At 37.4% G+C, this 24,150-nt stretch overlaps 1 protein-coding gene across 1 annotated transcript in view; it reads right to left on the reverse strand.

The window, feature by feature from the left end:
- Positions 1–2,421: 2,421 nt before the first annotated feature.
- Positions 2,422–24,150, reverse strand: part of LOC138327394 (forkhead box protein O-like) — a 30,224-nt gene continuing 8,495 nt past the window's right edge. The window contains exon 2 of the mRNA XM_069273460.1: positions 2,422–7,548. Coding sequence (XP_069129561.1) covers positions 5,905–7,548 — 1,644 coding nt within the window. The 3' untranslated portion in view covers positions 2,422–5,904. The remainder of the gene's footprint in view (positions 7,549–24,150) is intronic.

Consider the following 24,150-nt stretch of genomic DNA (forward strand, 5'->3'; position numbering starts at 1 on the left):
CTGTATGAAATAGGAAACGTGATGTGGTACATAACAATGTAAATCCTACATTTACCTTTGAATATTGCTGCTAATGTGACAAAAGTATTAAGTATCCCTTTACTGAAGTCCTTTTGAATGTCCACAGGTGCAAATAATATATTCACCATTAGTAAGCTACAGGTGTAGTGTACAGAATATGTACTACTACCAAGTACTCTGTGTTGTAAACATTTATAAACTTTGTTTTCTTTACTTTAAAACTGACACCCTGGACTAACTGATTTTTTAATATCCTTTGTTTTTTTATCATTTAAAAACTTCCCGAGACTTTTAATTCCATGCAATATGTACGTAACAAAATGTAAACAACCTTGGAACATCTCTATTTAGTATTTCTGGTGTCTGTACTTGAAACAGGTATTGAATTATGAAATGCAAGACATTTTATGAACTGATTACAGTGTTTCACAAATTCAACATTTAACAATGAAGTAATTAATGAAATTTTCAGCTCAAAATTGAAGTTTAACAGGTTTGTGTTTCTCACGAAAAACATATTTTACTCTTTCACCCAAATAAAAGCATATATCGTCATGTAAATTGCACATAGCTGCCAAATTTTCATGATAATGACCAGAGTAGGCAGAAAGAACATACATTGAAATTTAATTACCATACCTGTATAAAAAAAATACCCCGCCCAGGAATTTGAATAAAATGAGATTATCCCTAATATTGACAGTTCTAGTTGACGCTAAAACAAATTCTAAATAAAAAATATGCCAGCTTTTCATCTAATAAGTTTAATGTTATACAAGTATATATGTATCAACTTAAATTTTTCCAGATGCCCAAGTTGTAAAATTGTTCAATATCTGGTTTAAATAAAGACATATTAAACCAATTTTATGTATTTCCTGATCAAGACGTGTGGTACATGTACCTGTTTTAACTTATGAATAGAAGTTTGATCCCAAAAATGAACCTGCTTGTAGTTTTCAATACCACCTGCCCTAATATATACTAGTAGGAAGTCGATCATGACCTGCTTCTAAAACATTCACTGGAGATATGCCAACTTAATTCCTACAAAAATTTGACCATAAAGATTTTGAATTAATACCTTAAAACAGTATGATGTTATCCTGACAAATAACTTGTGAGGGCATGAATCACTGTGCGACTTCCCTTCATACTGCCAGGTGTTTATATGGTTGTCATGTAGTTTTTCACAGCTTTCTATACAAACTCGCAGTCAGTTTTAGTTTTTCAGTGTGAACAAGAACAATCTCAATGAAAAACAAGTCCTAAAATATTACTGAATTCTATTAACTGGCTGACTGGGTTTGGCACTTTAAATACACTAATACTACTATACTTAAACCAAAGTTGCTATCCATCAAAGAGTGTTACAGGCAAAAGAAATCAAATTTACATGTAACAGATTTACATCCATATTATACTGAATCAAAATAATGACATCTGATATAAGAAACTTTTAAATACTTATTCAGATTTTTGTTCTCACATAATAAGGACACATTTTCTTTTAGTAGGTTTGTAATTTATTCATTTCATTTTGAGGCCTTGCCAATCAAACACAGTGACTAGCATCAAGTACGCTTCCTAATTGTCAAACTGAACAAGAGGCCCAAAGGGCCTTAACGGTCATCTGACTACCTTGGCAATAGTAAAATTAATTTCATATGGTGTCACTTTGTCAGGACCATGTCAGGATCATTTTCCATTTCCTTCAACAAATTTCATTTCAAACAAAAGGCCCAAGGCCCTTAACATGTAGGAAATTAATTAGATATAGTGTCATAGTAGCCTTCTTCAATTTGGGATCAACCAGAGATGTAACAATACTTTGCCGAACCATGTCAGGATCATCTCATGCAAGTTTCAGCCAAATCACATAGGTAGAACTTGAGAAGAAGTTCAAAATGTGTTTTCAAGATGAAGGCTGTGGCGGCCATCTTGGATTTCGGATCGACCCGAAAAATAACAACACTTTGTTGGGACCATGTCAGGATCATTTCATGCAAGTTTCAGCCAAATCGCATCGGTAGAACTTGAGAGGAAGTTCAAAATGTGTTATCAAGATGGCGGCTGTGGCGCTCCCTTTGGGTCAGATGACCCGAAAAATAACAAAACTTTGTTGGGACCATGTCAGGATCATTTCATGCAAGTTTTAGCCAAATCGCATAGGTAGAACTTGAGAAGAAGTTCAAAATGTGTTTTCAAGATGGCGGCTGTGGTGGCCATCTTGGATTTCGGATCGACCCGAAAAATAACAACACTTCGTCGAGACCATGACAGGATCATTTCATGCAAGTTTCAGCCAAATCGCACTTATAGAACTTGAGAAGAAGTTCAAAATGTTAAAAGTTAATGCACGGCGGACGGCGCACGGCGGACGACGACGGACGAAACATGGCGGCTGTGGCGCTCCCTTTGGGTCAGATGACCTAATAAAACATTGCTAACGAAGCATACATCTTAATTTTACAACCTGTATCACTTTTACCATCAACAATATACACTTCCAGTGGAGTGTACTCCTACTCTTTCTGCGACCTATAATGTAGGAACTCTAGAATTGACAGACGATAGATATTACAGAACTATGTACTGGGCAACCAAAAAATCCACAGTAAAGTAAAATAAAATGCGACATAAGTAACCTTATACAAACAGTGGTAAAAGGAGAGCCTGGATGGTCCTACCTATAAACTGTTTAGTCTACATACATGCATTACTACATGGAGCTTCTATAATATAAGCCAACTACGGTAGTTTTTGGAGTACCCTACACAGACAGCTGCCCATGACTAGTCTCTGATCAATACCAAGATTCCCTGGGTGACCTGCACACCACCAGTATCTGCAGTGGCAGCCTAGCCTTTATAGGTCAGCCCTATACATCAATGAATTCTACTTACTCAGAAAAATCAATGCTAGCATGGAAAGGACACCTGTATCTCACTGCTCTCTACCAGCCACAATGCCACTCAGACAGGGGGTAACCCTGGCTTGGGATGGGGACAACACCTCAATGAATAATGGATGGTACCAAATCATAGTTAGGAAAGGTGACAGTGTGCACTATCGCTTAGTCATGTAGGGGCAGTAGAAAGGTTAACTGATACTAACCAAAAGTCCAGAAGGGAGCAAAACTGTTCCTTATTCAGGGACAACTATAATTTCCATTTGGCAGTGGGATGCAGCAGCCCACATCCCACCCTCAGGTCAAGCAAAGGATATAACAAGTCTTGAAGAGCCAGCACCAAGAAGCTTAAAGTGAGGTCATGATCAGCAGCTACAAGACTATCCTTGCTGCACTAGGGATCCTACAAAAGAGCATGATGCAGCACCAGGCTATCATTGCCAATAAGCCGAGCCTAAAAACCCAAGCCACATCGCACCCGCAACTACCAGTAGTTACTTACTCAAGAAAATAAGCTTCTTATGCAATTTTTCTAGATAAGCAACCATGGGCTATTGGTTATGGATAAACAGACTATGTTACATGTTTATCAATTAACCTTATAAAACATGCACACTATCAGGAACCTTCCCCATTATGATTAGAATGCCAACTGATGATTGAAGATTTGAAAGTGCAACAATGAGCTGACCTACAAGCCTTCACACACAGTAGGACAAAAATCAATACAGGTTTTTATATATACTGGAGAGTACACTACTAGCCATAGCTATTGTTATTTAAATATATCTACAGCTAGTTTTGTATGCAGCATTAACTATTGATGACTTATAAATAGTAACATATCCTTCCAGAGACATACAATGAGTCCTATGTTAAACCAGTTTAACTAGAGCAAATGGCAGCCAGCTCCGGATCTGTCACTGCCATGTCAGCCATATTGGCTGTATACCTTCTCTTTGCATCCATACAGAATATTTCTATAGTGACACTTTTGTTCATGATGGCATAGTAGTTTCAAAGCGCCCTTATTAAGGAAACAATATGCTTTCCAACCAAACAATACTACTGTCTTAAGGATAGTATCTTGACAAATTAAACTTATATGATTAATATTGAAAAAATTGATCAAAATATTCATGGATGTTTAAGTGAGCTGTTCTACATTACAGAGAATTTAAAGTCTACATTGTCATAAACACCAGTAATGTTCAGAATTCCCTCCCTTACAACTAAATTATCTAATATGCGGCGATATAAATCACTTCTATCATAGTTATTGCAACAAAATTTAAAATGATCTTCAACAAACAAAATGACTCAATAATGATCACATTTCAAAACAAAATCATTATCAGTTTTAACTGCCATATCTTATTCTTTTAAAATAGAGAAAATCCATGAAACATATATAGAAGTTTGGGCTCCAGCACTTAATGAGCACGCACCACACTCACACCAGCACAAAATCTGAGACAAGTTACAATTTGCTAACATCACTTCTTAACTTTCACTATAACATTAATATGTATACATATAATTATAATATATATATATATAGATATTTCATTTGTATCTACAAATTTCATTACGATTTCAATATCATCTGGCAAAAATACAACTTAACAATTTTCCGTAAGCATGATTTCATTATGTGAATACATTTCACATGTACACAAAAACACTCATACAAGATGTCCATATTTTGATGAAGATGATTGCGTGATGAGAAAAATAAATTTTGAAATTTATACAATTCTTGAAAGCCACATGCTTATATATTTGATAAGGAATTGCAAGTGTATCATTACATTGTGTTCTATGCACTGACCTACAGGAAAGATCAATAGCTCATATCTCCATGATAAAAAAATAAATTCCAGGAAATAATAGATGTTTCAGCAAGAGCCCTTAGCTATACCTTTTTGTTTTCATTCTATTCTTCCTGATGCAGCTTTACAATATCACATTCACTGATCTTTAGTGTATTTATTTAGCTCTTCCAAATTAAATTCACATGATCAAAGTTGTCAAGTTCTAGTAGCACTTCAACAAGGTTCTGCACTAATCAATCTGTTTATAAAAGCAAACAGAAATGCTCAATATTGACTTTAATTAGTCCTAGTGAATCAAACTTTTGAAATAGTGTTGAGACAGTATAACACCTACATATATGCTGCAACTCATAAATGAGGGTCTTTTACTTGCTAATTGGTTGAGTAATTTTATTACGTATAAAAGATAAGCCTTTATCTGATGGCTATACCACTGTTCTGCTAAATGCTAAAGCACATACATTAGAATGTACAATTACATAGTGTGTACAAATATTTTTGTGTAGAAAATATGTATGCTTGGATTTGATTTGCACCACACAAATTTTAGTTTCAAACCATTTCATCAAAATTAACATTATGAGGAAGTGCCATCCTAGATACAAAGAAGTAAACTACATCATACAGGTATGCACTGACGATAAACATGCCTTCTGATCAGAACACAACCCCTTTTTTAAATGACATTTACATGTTCCTATGAAGTGATTCTGTCTTCTTGCACTATAGTAGAGACAAGTGATAGCCAAAATGTACAAGATGAGGTCATTTCTTGTATAATCCTCATCAACACATCACGATTCTATAGTGATGATATAAGCTATTTCTACCCTTCAAATATGTGTGTGTACACTCATTCTGTTTGTTGCGTGGAGAGGTACATCCAGTTTTGGGTAAAGGCTGAAATAAGACAGATTTGTCAGTTGATTGGAGCAGAATAGCCCAATCACTGGTAGGACTGGCCCATTTAGGGAGTTTTCATACACAGTAAGGCTCCCTTGGTGCAGAATCCTAAAGCACAACACTTCGGATCCGCCAGTTGAGAGTCAGTCCGTCATACAGAGTATGCATGGACTTCTTTGGCCCTCAATTGACTGACGAAACCACTAATATAGAAGTTCTAAACCTCAACCATCATTATCGTACCAAATTCTGACCGTCTGTTCCCGAAGTTGAGGAGCTGTTGTTCATTGTATCAAAGTTGAAGTCTAAAGTACCCTCAAGACTGAGTTCATGTTGAAGCACTTGTTCCATGTCACATCCTAAATCAAAGAAATCAGCTTCAATTTCATTAAGGGAATTAGAGCTGGGAGCAGTGGGTGGCATGGTGACCATTCCCTGCTCCTGAGGTGATATGTTCTGCCTGTTGGATGAGGATAGCACAAGTTGAGGACTGTCAGAGGACTGACGAGCAACACTTCCAATATTACCCATCAGACCATGGGCTATCTGCTGCTGCTGCTGCTGTTGTTGTTGTTGTTGTTGTGTTTGTTGTTGTTGCTGCTGTTGACGCATTGTGGAAGCAACATTATTGTTGATTCCATTAAGACCAGGAGCAGGCTGTTGTGGCCTCATATTGAGCTGTGTGTTACCGTAGCGGACATTGTATTGTGGCTGTGTAGAGGGGGTGGAGGACAGAGGCATCTGAGGATAGGAGAGCGTTTTCGGCTGAGCCAGACCGGAGTTTTGTGTGAGGGCTGCCCTCAACAGCGAGTCTGATGGAGCCTCCAAACACTGCTGCAGAATTGAGTGCTGCTGGCGACTGGTGAGCTGAGGGGACAGTTGCTTGCCTTGAGGGGAAGGAGAGAAGCCCACCCGACTATCATACTGGGAAGGGCTGATCTGCTGGCAACCTTGTGGAGATCTGGCTGGAGAGGACAACTGCTGCTGTTGTGTGTTGACACTGAGCTGACTGGAGCTAGGGCTGACGCGGGCCTGCTGCAGCAACATATCCCCAGTAAACAAGCCTGTATCTGTTTGTCCATACATCCTAAGGGCATTCTGCTGGGACAAACCCAAATCTGAAAAGTTGCCATTTTGAGGGAGCTGGTCAACTCCCTGCTGCTGTGGGCTGCGACGCATGGCATCCCTGTATGTGGGTGGGGCAGGCATGTTTCTGTACTGAGCATCATCATAGTTGGCACTTTGATCACTATACTGGGACAGATTTATATTGTCACTTGGAGGCATGAGCTGTTGTTGTAAGCTGGACTCAGTCAGCATTTCTATATCACCTTCAAGTCCACCCAGCCCCCCACTATTGTCAATATTTAGACTGAGGCCACTCTCTCCCAGCTTCATACTATCAACCAGAGTGTCCACCAGCTGGTCATACTGGCCAAGCTGGTCATAATTAGGTCCTGTACTTTCCTCACTTCCCCATGGGATAGGCGACATAGGTGGTACCTGGTTGTCGTGGAGATCAGGCTCAATGCCAGCCTGTATTGGTGAGAGGCGACCACAACTACTGGCGTTTGAACTTGTCCTTTGACGAAACTCTGGACTAAGCTGGAATCCCAGCGGAGAGTCTGTAAGATAGTCGTCCGTAGTGGACGATGGACTGTTGTTATTTTCTAGAGCTGCACGTAAAGCTTCCACTTTCTTCTTTACCCGCCCCCGTCGTTTCTCGTAGCTTTTAGTTTCCATACTACCTGCACGCCTACGCGGGGTTTTACCGGGTTTGGCATCAGGGTTTATGACCCACCATGAGCTTTTGCCTGTGCCTTCATTTTGAATCCTCATAAACCGACTGTGCAAGGACAAGTTGTGTCGAATGGAATTCTGAAACGAGACAAAAAATATCTTAAACTAGAAAACAGACATTTTCATTATAACGTATTTTCATCACATATATACAGTGTCTCCAATAAGAGCAGGCATTCACTGATCATGAATTGCTTGTAAATGTGAGCACAACTTCAATATATATTTTTTTTTCCATGATGCTTTTCTTTTAAGAAAACAATGCAATATTCTTCAAAGAATATACAACCAAGTCGGTATACTGATGATATACCACGATATAATGGTCAATGCCAACACCCCAGGAGCCTAACATCAGACCTGATATTTTACTTTCATTTTATTTATAAAACGTTTAACTTGTGGAATCTGATAACACTTTTGTGAAACATACTTTAATATTGATAAGACATTAATTGATTCCAGGAATCTTAGGTTTTGTGACATGCAACTACATGAAACGTTTTAGTGACCAAACTATATTATAATCATGGATTTACAAAATATACTCTTGCAAAATTAAATATGGGTAAATATGTAGGTACCATATCAATCCAACATCACTACATTGTATATTATTGATTAACTGCTACCTAATCATGATTTGGTTTTTATTTTTTGTAACAGTGACTGTGTACTACTATAAATCTTGATAATCCTCTCTTGTCAAAAGGTAAATACAATTTCCTTCTAATCTAAGAAAGTTACAGGATTGTAACTCTTAGCACATGAATGGATCTGAACACATAGATGCATAGTATGCAACATTACATATATATAAATGTTGATTTCCTATGGAAAATGATCTAGATCTTCCAACATATGACCAATTGAGTACCCAAGAGACAATCATACTGTAACTGCTGTTAATGTCTCCCACAGCACAGGTATTATTGTGAACTGATAAATTATACTATCATCATGAGTTAAGAGACCACTAATTGGCCTGCCAAATGGAGATCTACTAATACTTAGGGTCTTTTTGTACTTGTTACTATATATATATTTATATATCTTATGTGTAAGTATATAGGTATTATATATACACTGGTTTGTGAGACAGGTAGGTGTATACATGAGCTATACAGTCTGGCTTAGCTTCCATGACCTATAATTATGTACATTGAATACACTACAGGTAGTTCTATATATCCACATGTGTAAAGTTGTATTGCCTCAAGATTTGTAACCTTCACTCCAGCAGAAAGTTCACTGTGCTAGGTCATCACTTTAAACCTTATCTAGGAAGCTATTTATATAGTCTAGCTCCTGCTCAATCCACCACCACCAATACAGAGAAATAACATTACAGATAGTGGGCCTCCCTCTGATCAGGTAGAGGTGGTGGTGGCCATTGTGTGCTCAAGGCATTGTGCTCCTGTCAAATCTGACAACAGGCAAAGACAGACAGTCAATGTAGACATGTGACATCCATGATCACACCAGACCATTGTCCTGTTGAAGTCTTCCTGCAGTACATCTGTCAGTATCCAGCCAGCTCATGTTTCATCAGTTGTAATTACCACATGTATACATACACGTACAGTGTGTGTGTAGAGTACATATCTGCATGTGCCTTATCTGACATCTGAATGCTGCACATATCATGTACATGTATCAGGTATAGGCTAGTACATACATGGTCGATACATGGTCAGTCACCGGACAGTGGCCTGTTAAGTGGCCAAAGTCTTTAATAGTAGAGATTTGGGCTATGTGTTTATGGGCCTACCCTTCATATCTATATTTTTACTAGACTTCAGGTACCTACCGGTAATATCATAAAGCTACTACTAGCTAAAATTGCATTAGTGTCGTTACCTGGAAGGAAAGGTTATGGCCATAAAAGTGAATGGCAAATCTATAAATGATATAATAGAATGTATTATTTAACCAATATCTTATAAGTAGGCGTTAACAGCTTAACAGCTATATATAAACTGCCTGAATCCTCTGATCACTAGCTAGGTATCAGGTTCATCTCTGAGGTAATAGATATGTAAACATGCAATCTAGATCTATGCATCAGCTTTTGTAGAATCTGACATTTGTAATACCTATACCTACACATAAGATACTCAAAACTATATGCACATATGTAGCCTCCCATTTTATGACGCAGCAATTATGGTTTTAGTCGAAATACCAAAATACTAATAGCTAGCTTTAGTCAATACTAAATATTAATAGCCAGCTTTAGTCGATACTAAATACTAATAGCCAGTTTTAGTCTATACTAAATACTAATAACCAGCTTTAGTCGATACCAAATACTAATAGCTAGCTTTAGTCGATACTAAATATTAATATATCTCTACTTTATTTACATTATATAAAAAATACTTTGTTAAATTTACTAGCTCTCTGCTTTTTCCAAAAACCTCTCTCAGCTGTGTGTTAGCACACTCCTGGAAGCTAGCACACCCTTGCACTCGGGTATTTCCGTTTAACCAATGGGCGGGACTTGTTTCCGATCACGCCATCAGTTGCTAGGTGACGTAACAATTGGACGGAGCTAGTTTCCGATCACGCCATCTCCGTTGACGTACTCAGACGTTAGTATCGATCGGAAACTGTTACCGAACACGTCGTCATGTTTATCTTGTAAGTGAGAGGCTTGTGAAAAAATGTAATGGGGTCAGAGGACAATACCTTTTACATGTACGTACAGTTGTTATGTATATATTTAGGCTACCTGTAAGTGGTTAACGTCTCGGAATTTCAACAATATTTATATATAAATTTAGTATTATGCCTAGTGGTATAAATGTTGAAATATCGAGAAATCATAGCGGAATCAAATTTTAACCTGCGGTTTGAATAGAAGCAAAACAAAACGGACATAAAATCACAGTTATCATCTCAGAATAATTTGTATGTTTGAAGATAAGATTACGTAGATTGATTACAATGTAAAATTATCTCAATCTCCAATGGCCATTGCCGTACGCGACAGGAATAGAGAGAACGTTAGCGTATGACAGAAATATATTTTTAGTCTTATCATAGCTTTTGTATGTATCGGTATATTAAAACAGTTAAAGTATGGGATTGAGTGATATATCAAGTTTCCGGTTTCCCTCGAACTTGCCTATTTCCCTCGGCTCCGCCTCGGGAAATAGACAAGTCTCGGGAAACCAGAAACTTGCTATATCCCTCAACCCCATACTTTAACTGTATACTAATAGCCAGTTTTAGTCAATACTAAATACTAATAGCCAGCTTTAGTCAATACTAAATACTAATAGCCAGTTTTAGTCGATACTAAATACTAATAGCCAGCTTTAGTCGATACTAAATACTAATAGCCAGCTTTAGTCGATACTAAATACTAATAGCCAGCTTTAGTCAATACTAAATACTAATAGCCAGTTTTAGTCGATACTAAATACTAATAGCCAGCTTTAGTCGATACTAAATACTAATAGCCAGCTTTAGTCGATACTAAATACTAATAGCCAGCTTTAGTCGATACTAAATACTAATAGCCAGCTAAGTTGAACTAACCAGCTATAATATACATGATTTCTATTCATTTTAAATACATTTCTATACACACACAGCCTCGACTCTGATCAAACAGACTTCTACTTAGAAACTGACAGGTGAATTACAATAACTTTGCATTTTGAATACTCCTGATCTACGGCCCTTTTTACTGATATGTTCACAGAGGAGAGATTGACAGCTGATCTAATCAATGTGATAGAAGACTAAATCTACATGTGCATGGTTAAAAAATCTAGATTGGCTGAAATAATATGAATGGTTACAAGCCATTTGAAATCATGATCAATCAAATCAATTAAAAGTGATTCAACAAACTACTTCCTGTGCATTTATCAAAGCTTTATGATACCAAAATAAATTATGATTGATATAAAAGATCCAAACTCATGAAGTCAGTGTATTATTCAGTCGTGTTTTATGCAATAATGAGATGTAATTAAAATAACCATTAATTCAAATGTTAAGCAATTTAGAAATTGTCAAGAGTGCTTAGGAGGAGAACCACTTTACTATAATGGTTGTGTTATATTGGCCAAATCGTAAGTACATTACACACGGATATGAATTACTCATTGCATTGACTCCTCCTGGACTGACCGTTGCCAGTGATCAATAGAAGGAAGTACACCATTTTCCCAGGGAAAAGTGGATAATCGAAGCTAGTAATTACATTTTCTCATGTATAATTGATAGAGAGGATAGTTGGGAAATAAGTTCTGGCTACATATCTTTGAACACCCTGGAGAGGTGGCGATCTCATCTCTAGGGATTCGGGCAATGCTTTGTTGGTCTAATTATAGTGCTGGTTGAGACATCTGTAAAGCTTCCATTTGAAAAGAACAGTAAGATTCCTGGGCCCAGTTTCATGAACATTCCTTAACTTAAAGAAATTCCTTTACTTTAAATTCTCCATAGGAAAGCATTAAAAATTTTAAGGAAGGCTCCTTAACTTAAGATGTTTTCCTTAACTTCTTCAGTCCTTTCCTCTGGGGAATTTTAAATAATGGAATTCCTTAAATTAAAGGAATGTTGGTGAAATTGGGCCTAGATCAGCTTGGTGTTTTACGGTATTTGTAGTAAATCAACTTTCTGTTGTACACTTATACTACACTTTCAAGATTCGCTTTTTGTTTTTCTGTTAGACTAATCATGATGTTCTATATAAGAAGAGTCACATTTGCCATGTTTTGAAGGTGAAGTAAAGCCAAAGTATCCTGGGAAAAGCCACCAATGTAATATATAACTACAGCCAGTAGCTGGCATATAAACCTACATCATATAGGTTTCAAAATGTGCAGTCTTGCAGATTAAGTTCAGGAAAAGTAATAAACAACTATTTAGCTAGGTCACTGTGATCCACCACTTCAGATCCTTTGCAATGCGAAATGGCGCTTGCTAGATCCATAATCTTAGCATATGGACTTTAACAGGCTACCAATATTTATTACACTATAAAAAGACCTCTACTCAATATCTGCTATATCAGTGATGATCAGCAGAACGCAACATTCTCAAAAACTTTCATTGCATGCTTATAATTTATACCAGGGTATATGTCTATATTGAAAATGCTCAAATGTCTGAAGGCATACAAAAAGCAAGGTATAACTATCTATACTAAGTATAGACATGCTGAAACAGGAAAGGTGGAGTCAATTAAATATGAATTGCCAGTAACACATGATCAACTATCTATATCTTGTAACTGTGACAAGGAGAGGCCTTTAAGATCCCCTGGGCAATGGAGACTATATGCTCTCTGTAATTCTGCTAGCTATTCTTAGACATACAGTATGTAGCCAGCCACCACTCAAAATCAATACTAAGCTGCAGTACTGAATATTTTTTCAGAGCTGTTCTCTCTGACTTCCGATGACAGAGCTTTCCAATGGATTTATAATATAAGCTTTTGATCAGACATATTGCTTAAATCTAATTGGCTATACAACTATTATATACATATATTGTAATGAAAATTTAATGACAACATATAAATTAAACAGTATGATTGAACGCTTCTATGAGACAGGCCATACCTACAGGGATTCAATCCTATTGGTGTTATACTTCTGTCATAGAAAATAGCTATAGTTTGAAATTGAAAGCATCTGAAAGTATCATATGTAGTCCAGTACAAGTACTGTACAAATAGTATCTAGGTCAACATGCCTTCAATGAAATGACACAATAAACCTGTTTTCATTAATGATAATGTTAATCCTGTCAAATATTTTGGTATCGACATGCCCATATATATATATGACCATTTTAGACTTTTGGGATTCAATAATGTTCTTTGAAGGTTATTTAATATATATATCTATATAGAGCTGTCTTGATAATGATTATAAATTTTGTACCGGTAAGTAAAATATAAGTTCATTGAGACAGATACATGCCCAGTATCTGCAACTGATGAGGATGGATTGCAATTGGTGATGCTGCTAAGGTGTCTTCACATAAAGCACTCTGCTTAACTTGTATGACGAAATGGATAAAGCTTCATGAATCATCCTAAATAATTCCCTGAAATCAGCTACCATAGTGATATTTTAAAAGAGAGCTGCAGGTTCCATCAATATGCTCAAATACACTTATGACACTGATAATGGGAATGTTCTGAAACTATATATGACCTTTCCCAGAAAGGAAGGCATATGAACCTATACTATAGAGGAAATGTTAATCCTGTGTAATTATCACAAGCAGCCTACAATGTACCTGATGGTATGCAATAAGATCCTTATATATATGTGTGCACATACATTAGTACTGACATCATGTCACTACTTCCCACTTCCTTCCACCTACAGGAACTTCCTACTTCCAGGCAACATGAAATTCCCACGTAACACATAAAGCACCAATACACACTTTGACTTCATGAGCATTTCTACCAAGAGCTGCTGCGAATACAGACAGGTAAATGTATATCCAACATGTAGCATTGACACAAGTGTATGAACAAGAGCAGATTCTGGGCATGTTCAAAGTCATTAAGGATCATAAAGGATCATGGTAAATCGCAAACTTTCCCCAGCTAGTTACAGTATTGAACACAAATTCTAATAATTGAGTCAAAAGGTTAATAGGATTTAGATAGAAACAAACTGATAATTACTAATTAAATCACGCTGAGGAAAAATCAAAATCAATTATTTACAATGAATAGTTCTAAAATATACAGCAAAACCAAACAAACCATTAATCAATGCACACTTCTTGCAAAATCTCAAGCTAGCTAACAGCTATAGACAAAGTACATGTACAGATGCCCTACATACATGTTCTGCTATAGTTAGTGTATATTGACCTAAGTTACATGTAGGAATATGGTTGGCTGCCAACCTTACACCAGGGCATTGGCCTTTAGATATAGCTATACACACAACACTTGTCAGAGAGGGCCATATAATCAATTCTTTGATCAGGGGAAAAAAACGTTATCCTGATCTTTAACACCAAGATCTTGTTAATGATTATAGTTATTGATAGAAGAATCTATCTGCCTGCATAACAAATCAGTTGACAACTTTGTCTGGCTGCTGTCTTTCCTTCAGCTTCCTCTAAAGGTCCATTAATAAATTACCAACATGCATCCACGTGCACCATATGCATGTGTATCCTACACACAGCCAAGACAGATACATAATCCAATACAGCTACCGGTTATATATAATTCTATATAATCTGTCTACCATGCTTTTAGGTTATGGATAATCCCTCCATGTCAATTTATGTGAATATGTAACATGCATGCATAACTTCAGAAAATAGATTACCGTATATAATTATAGATCGACACCCAATTGCAATAATATTCAAAATGACAACTCAAATTCATGAGAGTACATGAGTACTATTGATTTGAAATTAATTCATTAATTGGTCTACTTTTTAAATCCCATTAGTGGTGTAGCTATGTATGAATATGGATAAAACAATCAGTGTAGGGACATTTAGCTTGTCTAAATATAATATATATGCATATGTCTCTTTGTAAATTGCAGGAAGGTTGATCATGATGATTCAATGTATTTGTCCTGTTCCCCTATATATATATATATACTGGTAGGAAGGGTTGATATGATGATAAGTGTATTTGGCCTGTCATATACTAGACTGTCCCCTCTATAAAGTGGTAGGAAGAGTTGATCATGATGATCTGACTGTCCCCCTACATAGTGGTAGGAAGGGTTGATCCATGTATTTGGTCTGTCATTCTAGACTTTCCCATATATATAGTGGTAGGAAGGGTTGATCATGATGATCTGACTGTCCCCCTACATAGTGGTAGGAAGGGTTGATCAATTAGATAATCTGTGTATTTGGTCTGTCATACTAGACTTTCCCCTATAAATAGTGGTAGGAAGGGTTGATCATGATGATCTGAATGTCCCCCTACATAGTGGTAGGAAGGGTTGATCCATGTATTTGGTCTGTCATACTAGACTGTCCCCCTATATAGTGGTAGGAAGGGTTGATCAACTAGCTATATATATATAGATGATCCGTGTATTTGGCCTGTCATACTAGACTGTCCCCCTATATAGTGGTAGGAAGAGTTGATCATCATGATGATCAATGTATTTGGCCTGTCATACTAGACTGTCCCCCTATATAGTGGTAGGAAGAGTTGACCATGATGATCTGTGTATTTGGTCTGTCATACTAGACTTTCCCTTATATATAGTGGTTGGAAGGGTTGAGCATGATGATCTGTGTATTTGGCCTGTCATACTAGACTGTCCCCCTATATAGTGGTAGGAAGGGTTGAGCATGATGATCTGTGTATTTGGTCTGTCATACTAGACTGTCCCCCTATATACTGGTAGGAAGGGTTGATAATAATGATCAATGAATTTGGCCTGTCATACTAGACTGTCCCCCTATATAGAGGTTGGAAGGGTTGAGCATGATGATCAATGAATTTGGCCTGTCATACTAGACTGCACCCATATATAGTGGTAGGAAGAGTTGATCATGATGATCTGACTGTCCCCTAAATAGTGTTAGGAAGGGTTGATCATGATGATCAATGAATTTGGCCTGTCATACTAAACTGTCCCCCTATATAGTGGTAGGAAGGGATGCTCATGATGTTCAATGTATTTGGCCTGTCATACTAGACTGCCCCCCCCCCCTATATAGTGGTAGGAAGGGTTGATCATGATGATCAATGTATTTGGCCTGTCATACTAGACTGTCCCCCTATATAGTGGTAGGAAGGGTTGATCATGATGATCTGACTGTCCCCCTACATAGTGGTAGGAAGGGTTGATCATGATGATCAATGTATTTGGCCTGTCATACTAGACTTTCCCCTATATATAGTGGTAGGAAGGGTTGATCATCATGATGATCAGTGTATTTGGTCTGTCATTCTAGACTTTCCCCTATATATAGTGGTAGGAAGAGTTGATCATCATGATGATCAGTGTATTTGGCCTGTCATACTAGACTGTCCCCCTATATAGTGGTAGGAAGGGTTGATCACGATGATCAGTGTATTTGGCCTGTCATACTAGACTTTCCCCCTATATAGAGGTTGGAAGAGTTGATCATCATGATGATCAGTGTATTTGGCCTGTCATACTAGACTGTCCCCCTATATAGTGGTAGGAAGAGTTGATCATCATGATGATCAGTGTATTTGGCCTGTCATGTAGATACTAGACCAAATGGTAATAAAGGTCACAGAGACAATATATCATCCAGCCAGCCAACTTCTTCTGTGTGATGATAGGTAAATACACTGGTCACAACCAGCCTGGACAACATTGCTTGATGATGACCACAGACGACACATTTATTATTACTGATCGCTTTCACCTGACAGTGAATCTTGACAAAATGTTTCATGAATTCTTCATTTCCTTCTTATACCCTATAGCAGTACTAGTTTTCTAAATATTTGTCTTTATGTACATCCACACAGGGATAACAACACTTCTTTACCTGTTAATATTGATATGCAAAATGTGACAGTATTATATGGCTTAATGCATTTTGCCTATAGGGATGTCCCAGAAAACAATGATGACAAGCTTTCCGAATTTTCTCAATGGAAAGGAACGTCAAGCCAATATATCTTTATTTGTGTGACAAAATATGCTTCTCACAGACATATTACATGTATTTGAGGTTAGTTTTCAATATTGTCATTAGAGACATGCACTTATACCATAAGGCTATAATTTAAAAGTTCTAGCCTATTTGCCTGTGATCATAAAAATTTCCTTCAGCTTTATTCAAATTTATTTCATCACCATACACATTGTAGCTATGATCAAGAAACAAAAAATTTAATTATAGATTCATTAAGATTACCAGTATATTTCAAGTTTGCACAACAAATATTCAAATTTCTACTTATGCAGAGAGCACAACTAAATCTTGCACACTAAATTTCTCATATCAGTAAAATTCAAATTTCCCAGCCTCCTCCTTTTTTTCTTGTAATGGCATTAAAGTATATATAGTGCTTAAATTTTCTTTTAAATTAATTTTGAGTATAGATTGGATACACAATAACCAAAGCCCAAATGATCATGATTGGGATTGAAAAGGAAGTAATTAAATAAACAAAGCACTGTTGCATTGACTAAGTGCATATATTCTAAGCATGGAAGATCCTATAATATGTGAATCAATGTTTCTTTCAATCACAAATGAAATGTACCTGTATAAGACCGTATCATCTTTGCATGAATTCTGTATCATATGATCACTATATATATATAAGCTGAACTACAATAAAGTCTTTAATGCTACACAGTTATATATATACAGTGTATGCCATCAACTGTCATAATCCATCTTGCCTGTGGCCATAAATCTATTATAATCATAACAATCTTTTACTTTTATATACTTACTACATCAAAAGATGAATTTGAAAGTAGCTACAACGCTTTCAATTTATCCTAATTCAATATGCATGTCATTTTGTATGTGAATAACAGGAAATTTCTCTGAATAATAACTTATAATTACTTAATTTTAGCATGCCATGATTAAGCTGAAGTTAAATAGAAAATTTGCATAATGTAATATGCCAAATAAATTTCAGAAAATTATTAATTACACAATGTAATAGCATCTAGCTAAACTGATACATAAATATTCTAGTACTTACAGCTAATATACACCAGCTATAAATAACTGTGAAGCTCCATTTATCATGATCATGTATATTTAACAAACTGTAAATTGCACTACCATATACATGTACTGACAAACTATATTTTACACTAATTAACATTCAATATACAGTGGAACCTCCCGAAACCGAACCTTCTCAAAACCGATCACCTCTAGAAACCGAACATGGATGTCATGTACGGAATGAATTCCTCTTTATTAATAGTATATAAAAACTTCCCAAAACCGATCCCTCCCAATTCCGAATACCGGACCGATTTTGAGATCGGAATAGTCAAATGTAACTAAAATACACTTCTGAAAACCTTAAACTTTAACTTCTGAAAAAACTTACCTGAGCGACACCGATAGATTGCAATGAGGTCTGACCAACCGACCGTGAAATACACACGTACCTGTACCATAGTTGTCGCATGCCATGTCCTGGGGCATGTATACAGATGTGAAGGCTACAGGTACACGGTAATTATACCCGAGATAGTGATGAAATTATTTAATCATGTCTATTGTTTAGATATTTAACGAAAGTCTACCACGTGCATGCGGTTTGTTTACTGTATGAAAACAAGCAGAGCTAGTAATAAAGAGATAGTTTCGTATTCAAATCACACGGGTTTTTTTTTTATTTACATATGTCGTATATTATCTAATGAAGAAGCCGAAGCCATGTATTGTTTTAGAAAATGACTATGTCATATAATGACCGGCATCGACTGATCATCGTGTAATTAGACCATATAATTTGATTCTTGACGTAACCGGAAGCGATCGGCCGTATGTAGGTTAGTGCAGACGAGAACATCCATAAGAACATTCACGCAACTAACTAACTAAACTACGTTTATAAGCGGTAACAGAATCAAGATTGTTGTTATCCATTCCTTTTAAACGTATGATTCTCTCTTTTGTGATAACATTCACATTAACAATCAATATCGGTCGGTTAGGCATACATGCGGTACACTAGTGTAAAAAACGACTTCCGATCGATTAAATTCGGATCGTAATGAACGGTATTCGGTTCACTTCTCCAAACCGAACCCTCTCTAAACCGGCCGAAATTATGTGCACCGACCATGATCGGTTTCGGGAGGTTCCACTGTATATATCAAGTGGAGAACATCAGACCATTTTACTAGCTAATGATTATCACTGATCAGGACTATATACTATAGGAGATAGGGTGATATAGAGCATACGGTATGTACCAGATATTACATGGTAGATGTGCATAGAACCACTACATGAACATCATGCATAGAACCACTACATGAACATCATGTACAGGAAGGTTCAGAGAGATTGACTTCTGAGTGAGAATATGGTACCATACGTATACCCTAGACCTATGGTACACCCTAGACCTAGATCTAGATCAGGATTCAGGGTGATTGACTGTGTCTAGATACTCTAGATCTGGATCCAGTGAAGAATCATGGCCAGATGCTATATAATATATTTATATATATCCTAAATACCAATAAGCAACTGAGCCAATTGCAAGGCGCTTAAAAAACTATAAGAAGAGGCCGAGAGGGCCTGTATCACTCACCTGTTTTTTTTTCTTTGAGTAAGTTTGTAACTTAGTAATTAGTTATTCCTCGATGTATCGAAGTTCAAGGGACCGTCAGAAAAACTTCGATACATCGAGACTTCGAATTATTCGTGGTTGAAATTAGACCGATGGTTTTTTTACCATGACCAACTGTGGTAGTTGTGTACATGTCGCCTCCGTTCCGTAAACTTTATAATCATTGTACTACAAGCAAAACAAAATAAAAACGAAGTATGCAATTAATCACGTGTATTGCTATCGTTAGCAATACATACGTATATTATAAACAAGACTTACGTGTTCTAGGCCTAACCCATGTACAAGTGTTCGTTTGGTGACTATTTAAGTGATGGTTAATATTACGGAATGAATATAAAAACAAATACACGTCGTAAAAACGAAACTAAAAAGGAGGAACCGAAAGCGCTACAACACCTACAAAATACTTCGATTTAGAATGATCGATTTGCTCCAGTATTTATGCCAAAGTTGTGCAATGTAACAGTTTGAGTTACTAATAATGTGACTCGCTATTTACCGTTCCGTAAATTCTACAAACCGCTACCAATGGCGGCGGCGAACATCAAAAACGACTAACTGTATCTTTGCCGTACTAATGATTTAATAACGCAGCTTGTAAAAACAAAGCACCGGGTATCGGCCTGATTAGTGATATTAATTATCTTGATGCTATCAAGCTAGCAACACAAGCTGTCATAATCCCTATTGTCCGGCGAAGGGCCGTCGCGAGACAGCTAGGTGTGACAGCATGCCGCGGGGTATCGGCGAACACCTGATCTGTACAGGTAAATTTTTATTCGAATCATCGAGTGTCACTTACCTATGATTCTATAACAAATGGTCCATGAGAAAAGTTCGATACATCGAGAACTTCGATTCATAAAACTTCGATTCATACATGGGTTAGTTAGTAATGTTATATAGTGAAGAAATTCGGGACCAGACAAAACGTTCGATACAACGGGAAATTCGATTCATCGAAGTTCGAATCATCGAGGTTTGACTAGTAATTAGTTATTCAACAAGAGATCCCAGAGGGATCTTGGCGCCCACCAGAGAGTGATCTAGATTCTATGTCTGACAATGGAAAGAGGGATCTTTCCCCTGCTTTTCAAACTTTTTCAAACATACTACATACAAAATTTAAGACAGATCGCTTCATTACTTTCTGAGAAACAGCGGTGAAATCCAAGATAGAGGCCGGTTGGCCATCTTGTTGACCGATCAGTCCCAAAGGTACTATGCACAACTAAGGCCCAAGGGAAACCTTTCCATGGAATTTGAGAAATATCCCTTCAGTAATTTCTGACAAATAGCGATAACTATCAAAATCCAAGATTGATCCAAAATCCTACATATGAAATTTGAGACAGATCCTTTCAGTATTTTCTAAGAAAAAGCGGTAACAAACTTTAACTATCATAATCCAAGATGGCCGCCTGTCGGCCATTTTGTTGACCGATCGGTCCCAAAATGCAATATGCACAACTAGGGTCCTAGGGGAACTTACACATGAAATTTGAGACAGATCCCTTCAGCACTTTCTGAAAAATAGCGGTAACAAACTTTAACTATCAAAATCCAAGATGGCCGCCAGTCGGCCATTTTGTTGACCGATCAGTCCCAAAATACCATATGCACAACTAGGGTCCTAGTGGAACCTACACATGAAATTTGAAACAGATCCCTTCAGTACTTTCTGAGAAAATGCGGTAACAAACTTTAACTATCAAAATCCAAGATGGCCGCCTGTCGGCCATTTTGTTGACCGATCGGTCCCAAAATGCAATATGCACAACTAGGGTCCTAGGGCAACTTACATATGAAATTTGAGAAAGATCACTTCAGTTCTTTCTGAAAATTAGCGGTAACAAACTTTAACAATCAAAATCCAAGATGGCCGCCGGTTGGCCATTTTGTTGACCGATCAGTCCCAAAATACAATATGCACAACTAGGGTCCTAGGGGAACTCACATATGAAATTTGAGAAAGATCCCTTCAGTACTTTCTGAAAATTAGCGGTAACAAACTTTAACTATCAAAATCCAAGATGGCCGCCAGTCGGCCATTTTGTTGACCGATCAGTCCCAAAATACCATATGCACAACTAGGGTCCTAGTGGAACCTACACATGAAATTTGAAACAGATCCCTTCAGTACTTTCTGAGAAAATGCGGTAACAAACTTTAACTATCAAAATCCAAGATGGCCGCCGGTCAGCCATTTTGTTGACCGATCGGTCCCAAAATGCAATATGCACAACTAGGGCCCCAGGGGAACCTACATGTGAAATTTGAAAAAGATCCCTTCAGTACTTTCTGAGAAATAGCGGTAACAAGAATTGTTAACGGACGGACGGACGGACGGAAGGACGGACGGACCACGGACCACGGACGAAAGGCGATTTGAATAGCCCACCATCTGGTGATGGTGGGCTAAAAATCACAAAGACAAATTGACCCCATGATTTGTTTAATTTTGAATCCCAATCATATAATGATGCAATAGATACCATAGGAATATGCTATCCAATACATAGTTTTGGAGAGGAAGTAATTAATATGAAAATAGTAGCCTAATTAACCATTTTGGCCCTGCACCTAAGGCCCCAGGGGGGGGGGGGGGCGGCGTGGGTGTCAGCCCCATCGTTTGTACAATTTTTAATCCCATCCGATAAGGATACTATAGCTACCATTGCATTATTAGTGCTATTCCATGCTTAGTTTCAGAGAAGAAGTTGTTTACATGGAAACAGCCAAATTGACCCCCTTTGGCCCCGCCCCTTAGGTCCCTGGAGGGTCAGCCCAATCATTTGTACAATTTTGAATCCCCACCCTATAAGGACACTACCATTGCATTATGAGTGCTATCCCATGCCTAGTTTCAGAGAAGAAGTCGTTTATATGGAAATAGCCAAATTGACCACTTTGGACCCCGCCCCTCAGGCACCCGGGAGGTCAGCCCATCATTTGTACAATTTTGAATCCCAAACCTATAAGGATGCTACTATTGCATCATGAGAGCTATCCCATGCTTAGTTTCAGAGAGGAAGTCATTTATATGGAAATAGCCAAATTGACTCCTTTGGACCCCGCCCCTCAGGCACCCGGGAGGTCAGCCCATCATTTGTATAATTTTGAATCCCCACCCTATAAGGATGCTACCATTGCATTATGAGTGCTATCCCATGCTTAGTTTTGGAGAAGTCGTTTATATGGAAATAGCCAAATTGACCACCTTTAGCCCGCCCCTCTGGGGGTCAGCCCCATCTTTTGTACAATTTTCAGTCAGCAACCCATAAATATAAGGATGCTTTAGCTATACCAGACAAATTTTGTTGAATTCTGACCAGCGGTTATGGAGAAGAAGTCGATTGTTGACGGACGGCGGATGACGGACGCAACGGTATGGCATTTAAGCTCACCTTGGTCCTTCGGACAAGGTGAGCTAAAAATTTAGGGAGCACTTCTTATTATTAATGGCCTTTCACATCATAACTGAAAAACAATTATGTAAACCACAAATTAATATCCAAAATAAATAAATAAAGAGTTAAAGATAAAAAAAATTTGCGGCCTATCATAGTGGTATACAGTTGGCGACATGAACGTACAGTGGAACTTCCCAAAACCGAACCTTCTCAAAACCGATCACCTCTAGAAACCGAACATGGATGTTATGTGCGGAATGAATTCCTCTTTATTAATAGTATATAAAACTTCCAAAAACCAATCCCTCCCAATTCCGAATACCGGACCGATTTTGAGATCGGAATAGTCAAATGTAACTAAAATACACTTTTGAAAACCGGCCTTACCTGAGCGACACTGATAGATTGCATTGAGGTCTGATCAACCGACCGTGAAATACATATGTACCTGTACCATAGTTGTCGCATGCCATGTCCTGGGGCATGTATCTATGTGAAGGCTATAGGTAATTGGTAATTATATCCGAGATGGTGGTGTAATTATTTAATCATGTCTATTGTTTAGATATTTAACGAAGGTCTACCACGTGCATGCGGTTTGTTTACTGTAGGAAAACAAGCAGAGCTAGTAATAAAGAGAAAGTTTCGTATTCAAATCACACCAGCTGATATTCAGTGATGTCGCAATTTTAGCATGTCGCTAATGTAATAGAACTAGTTACATGTAGTGTTGGACATCGGGTCAATCATCAGTTTTGTTTAACCAATCATCAATGATCGATTAAAATCAATCATTTTTTCCCTGATGTATAAACAAGTCTCATACAAAATTTCCTTCAAAGGCTTATGATCACGAGGCCTCTGTGTTCATTTTCTTCACAAATCATATATGCTCATCTGAATGTGCGCTCTTCAATTGATCAATCGAAGCACCACTAGTTACGTATACCTGGAGCATTT

This window comes from Argopecten irradians, chromosome 1, assembly GCF_041381155.1.
Source record: "Argopecten irradians isolate NY chromosome 1, Ai_NY, whole genome shotgun sequence".
NCBI classification, from domain to species: domain Eukaryota; kingdom Metazoa; phylum Mollusca; class Bivalvia; order Pectinida; family Pectinidae; genus Argopecten; species Argopecten irradians.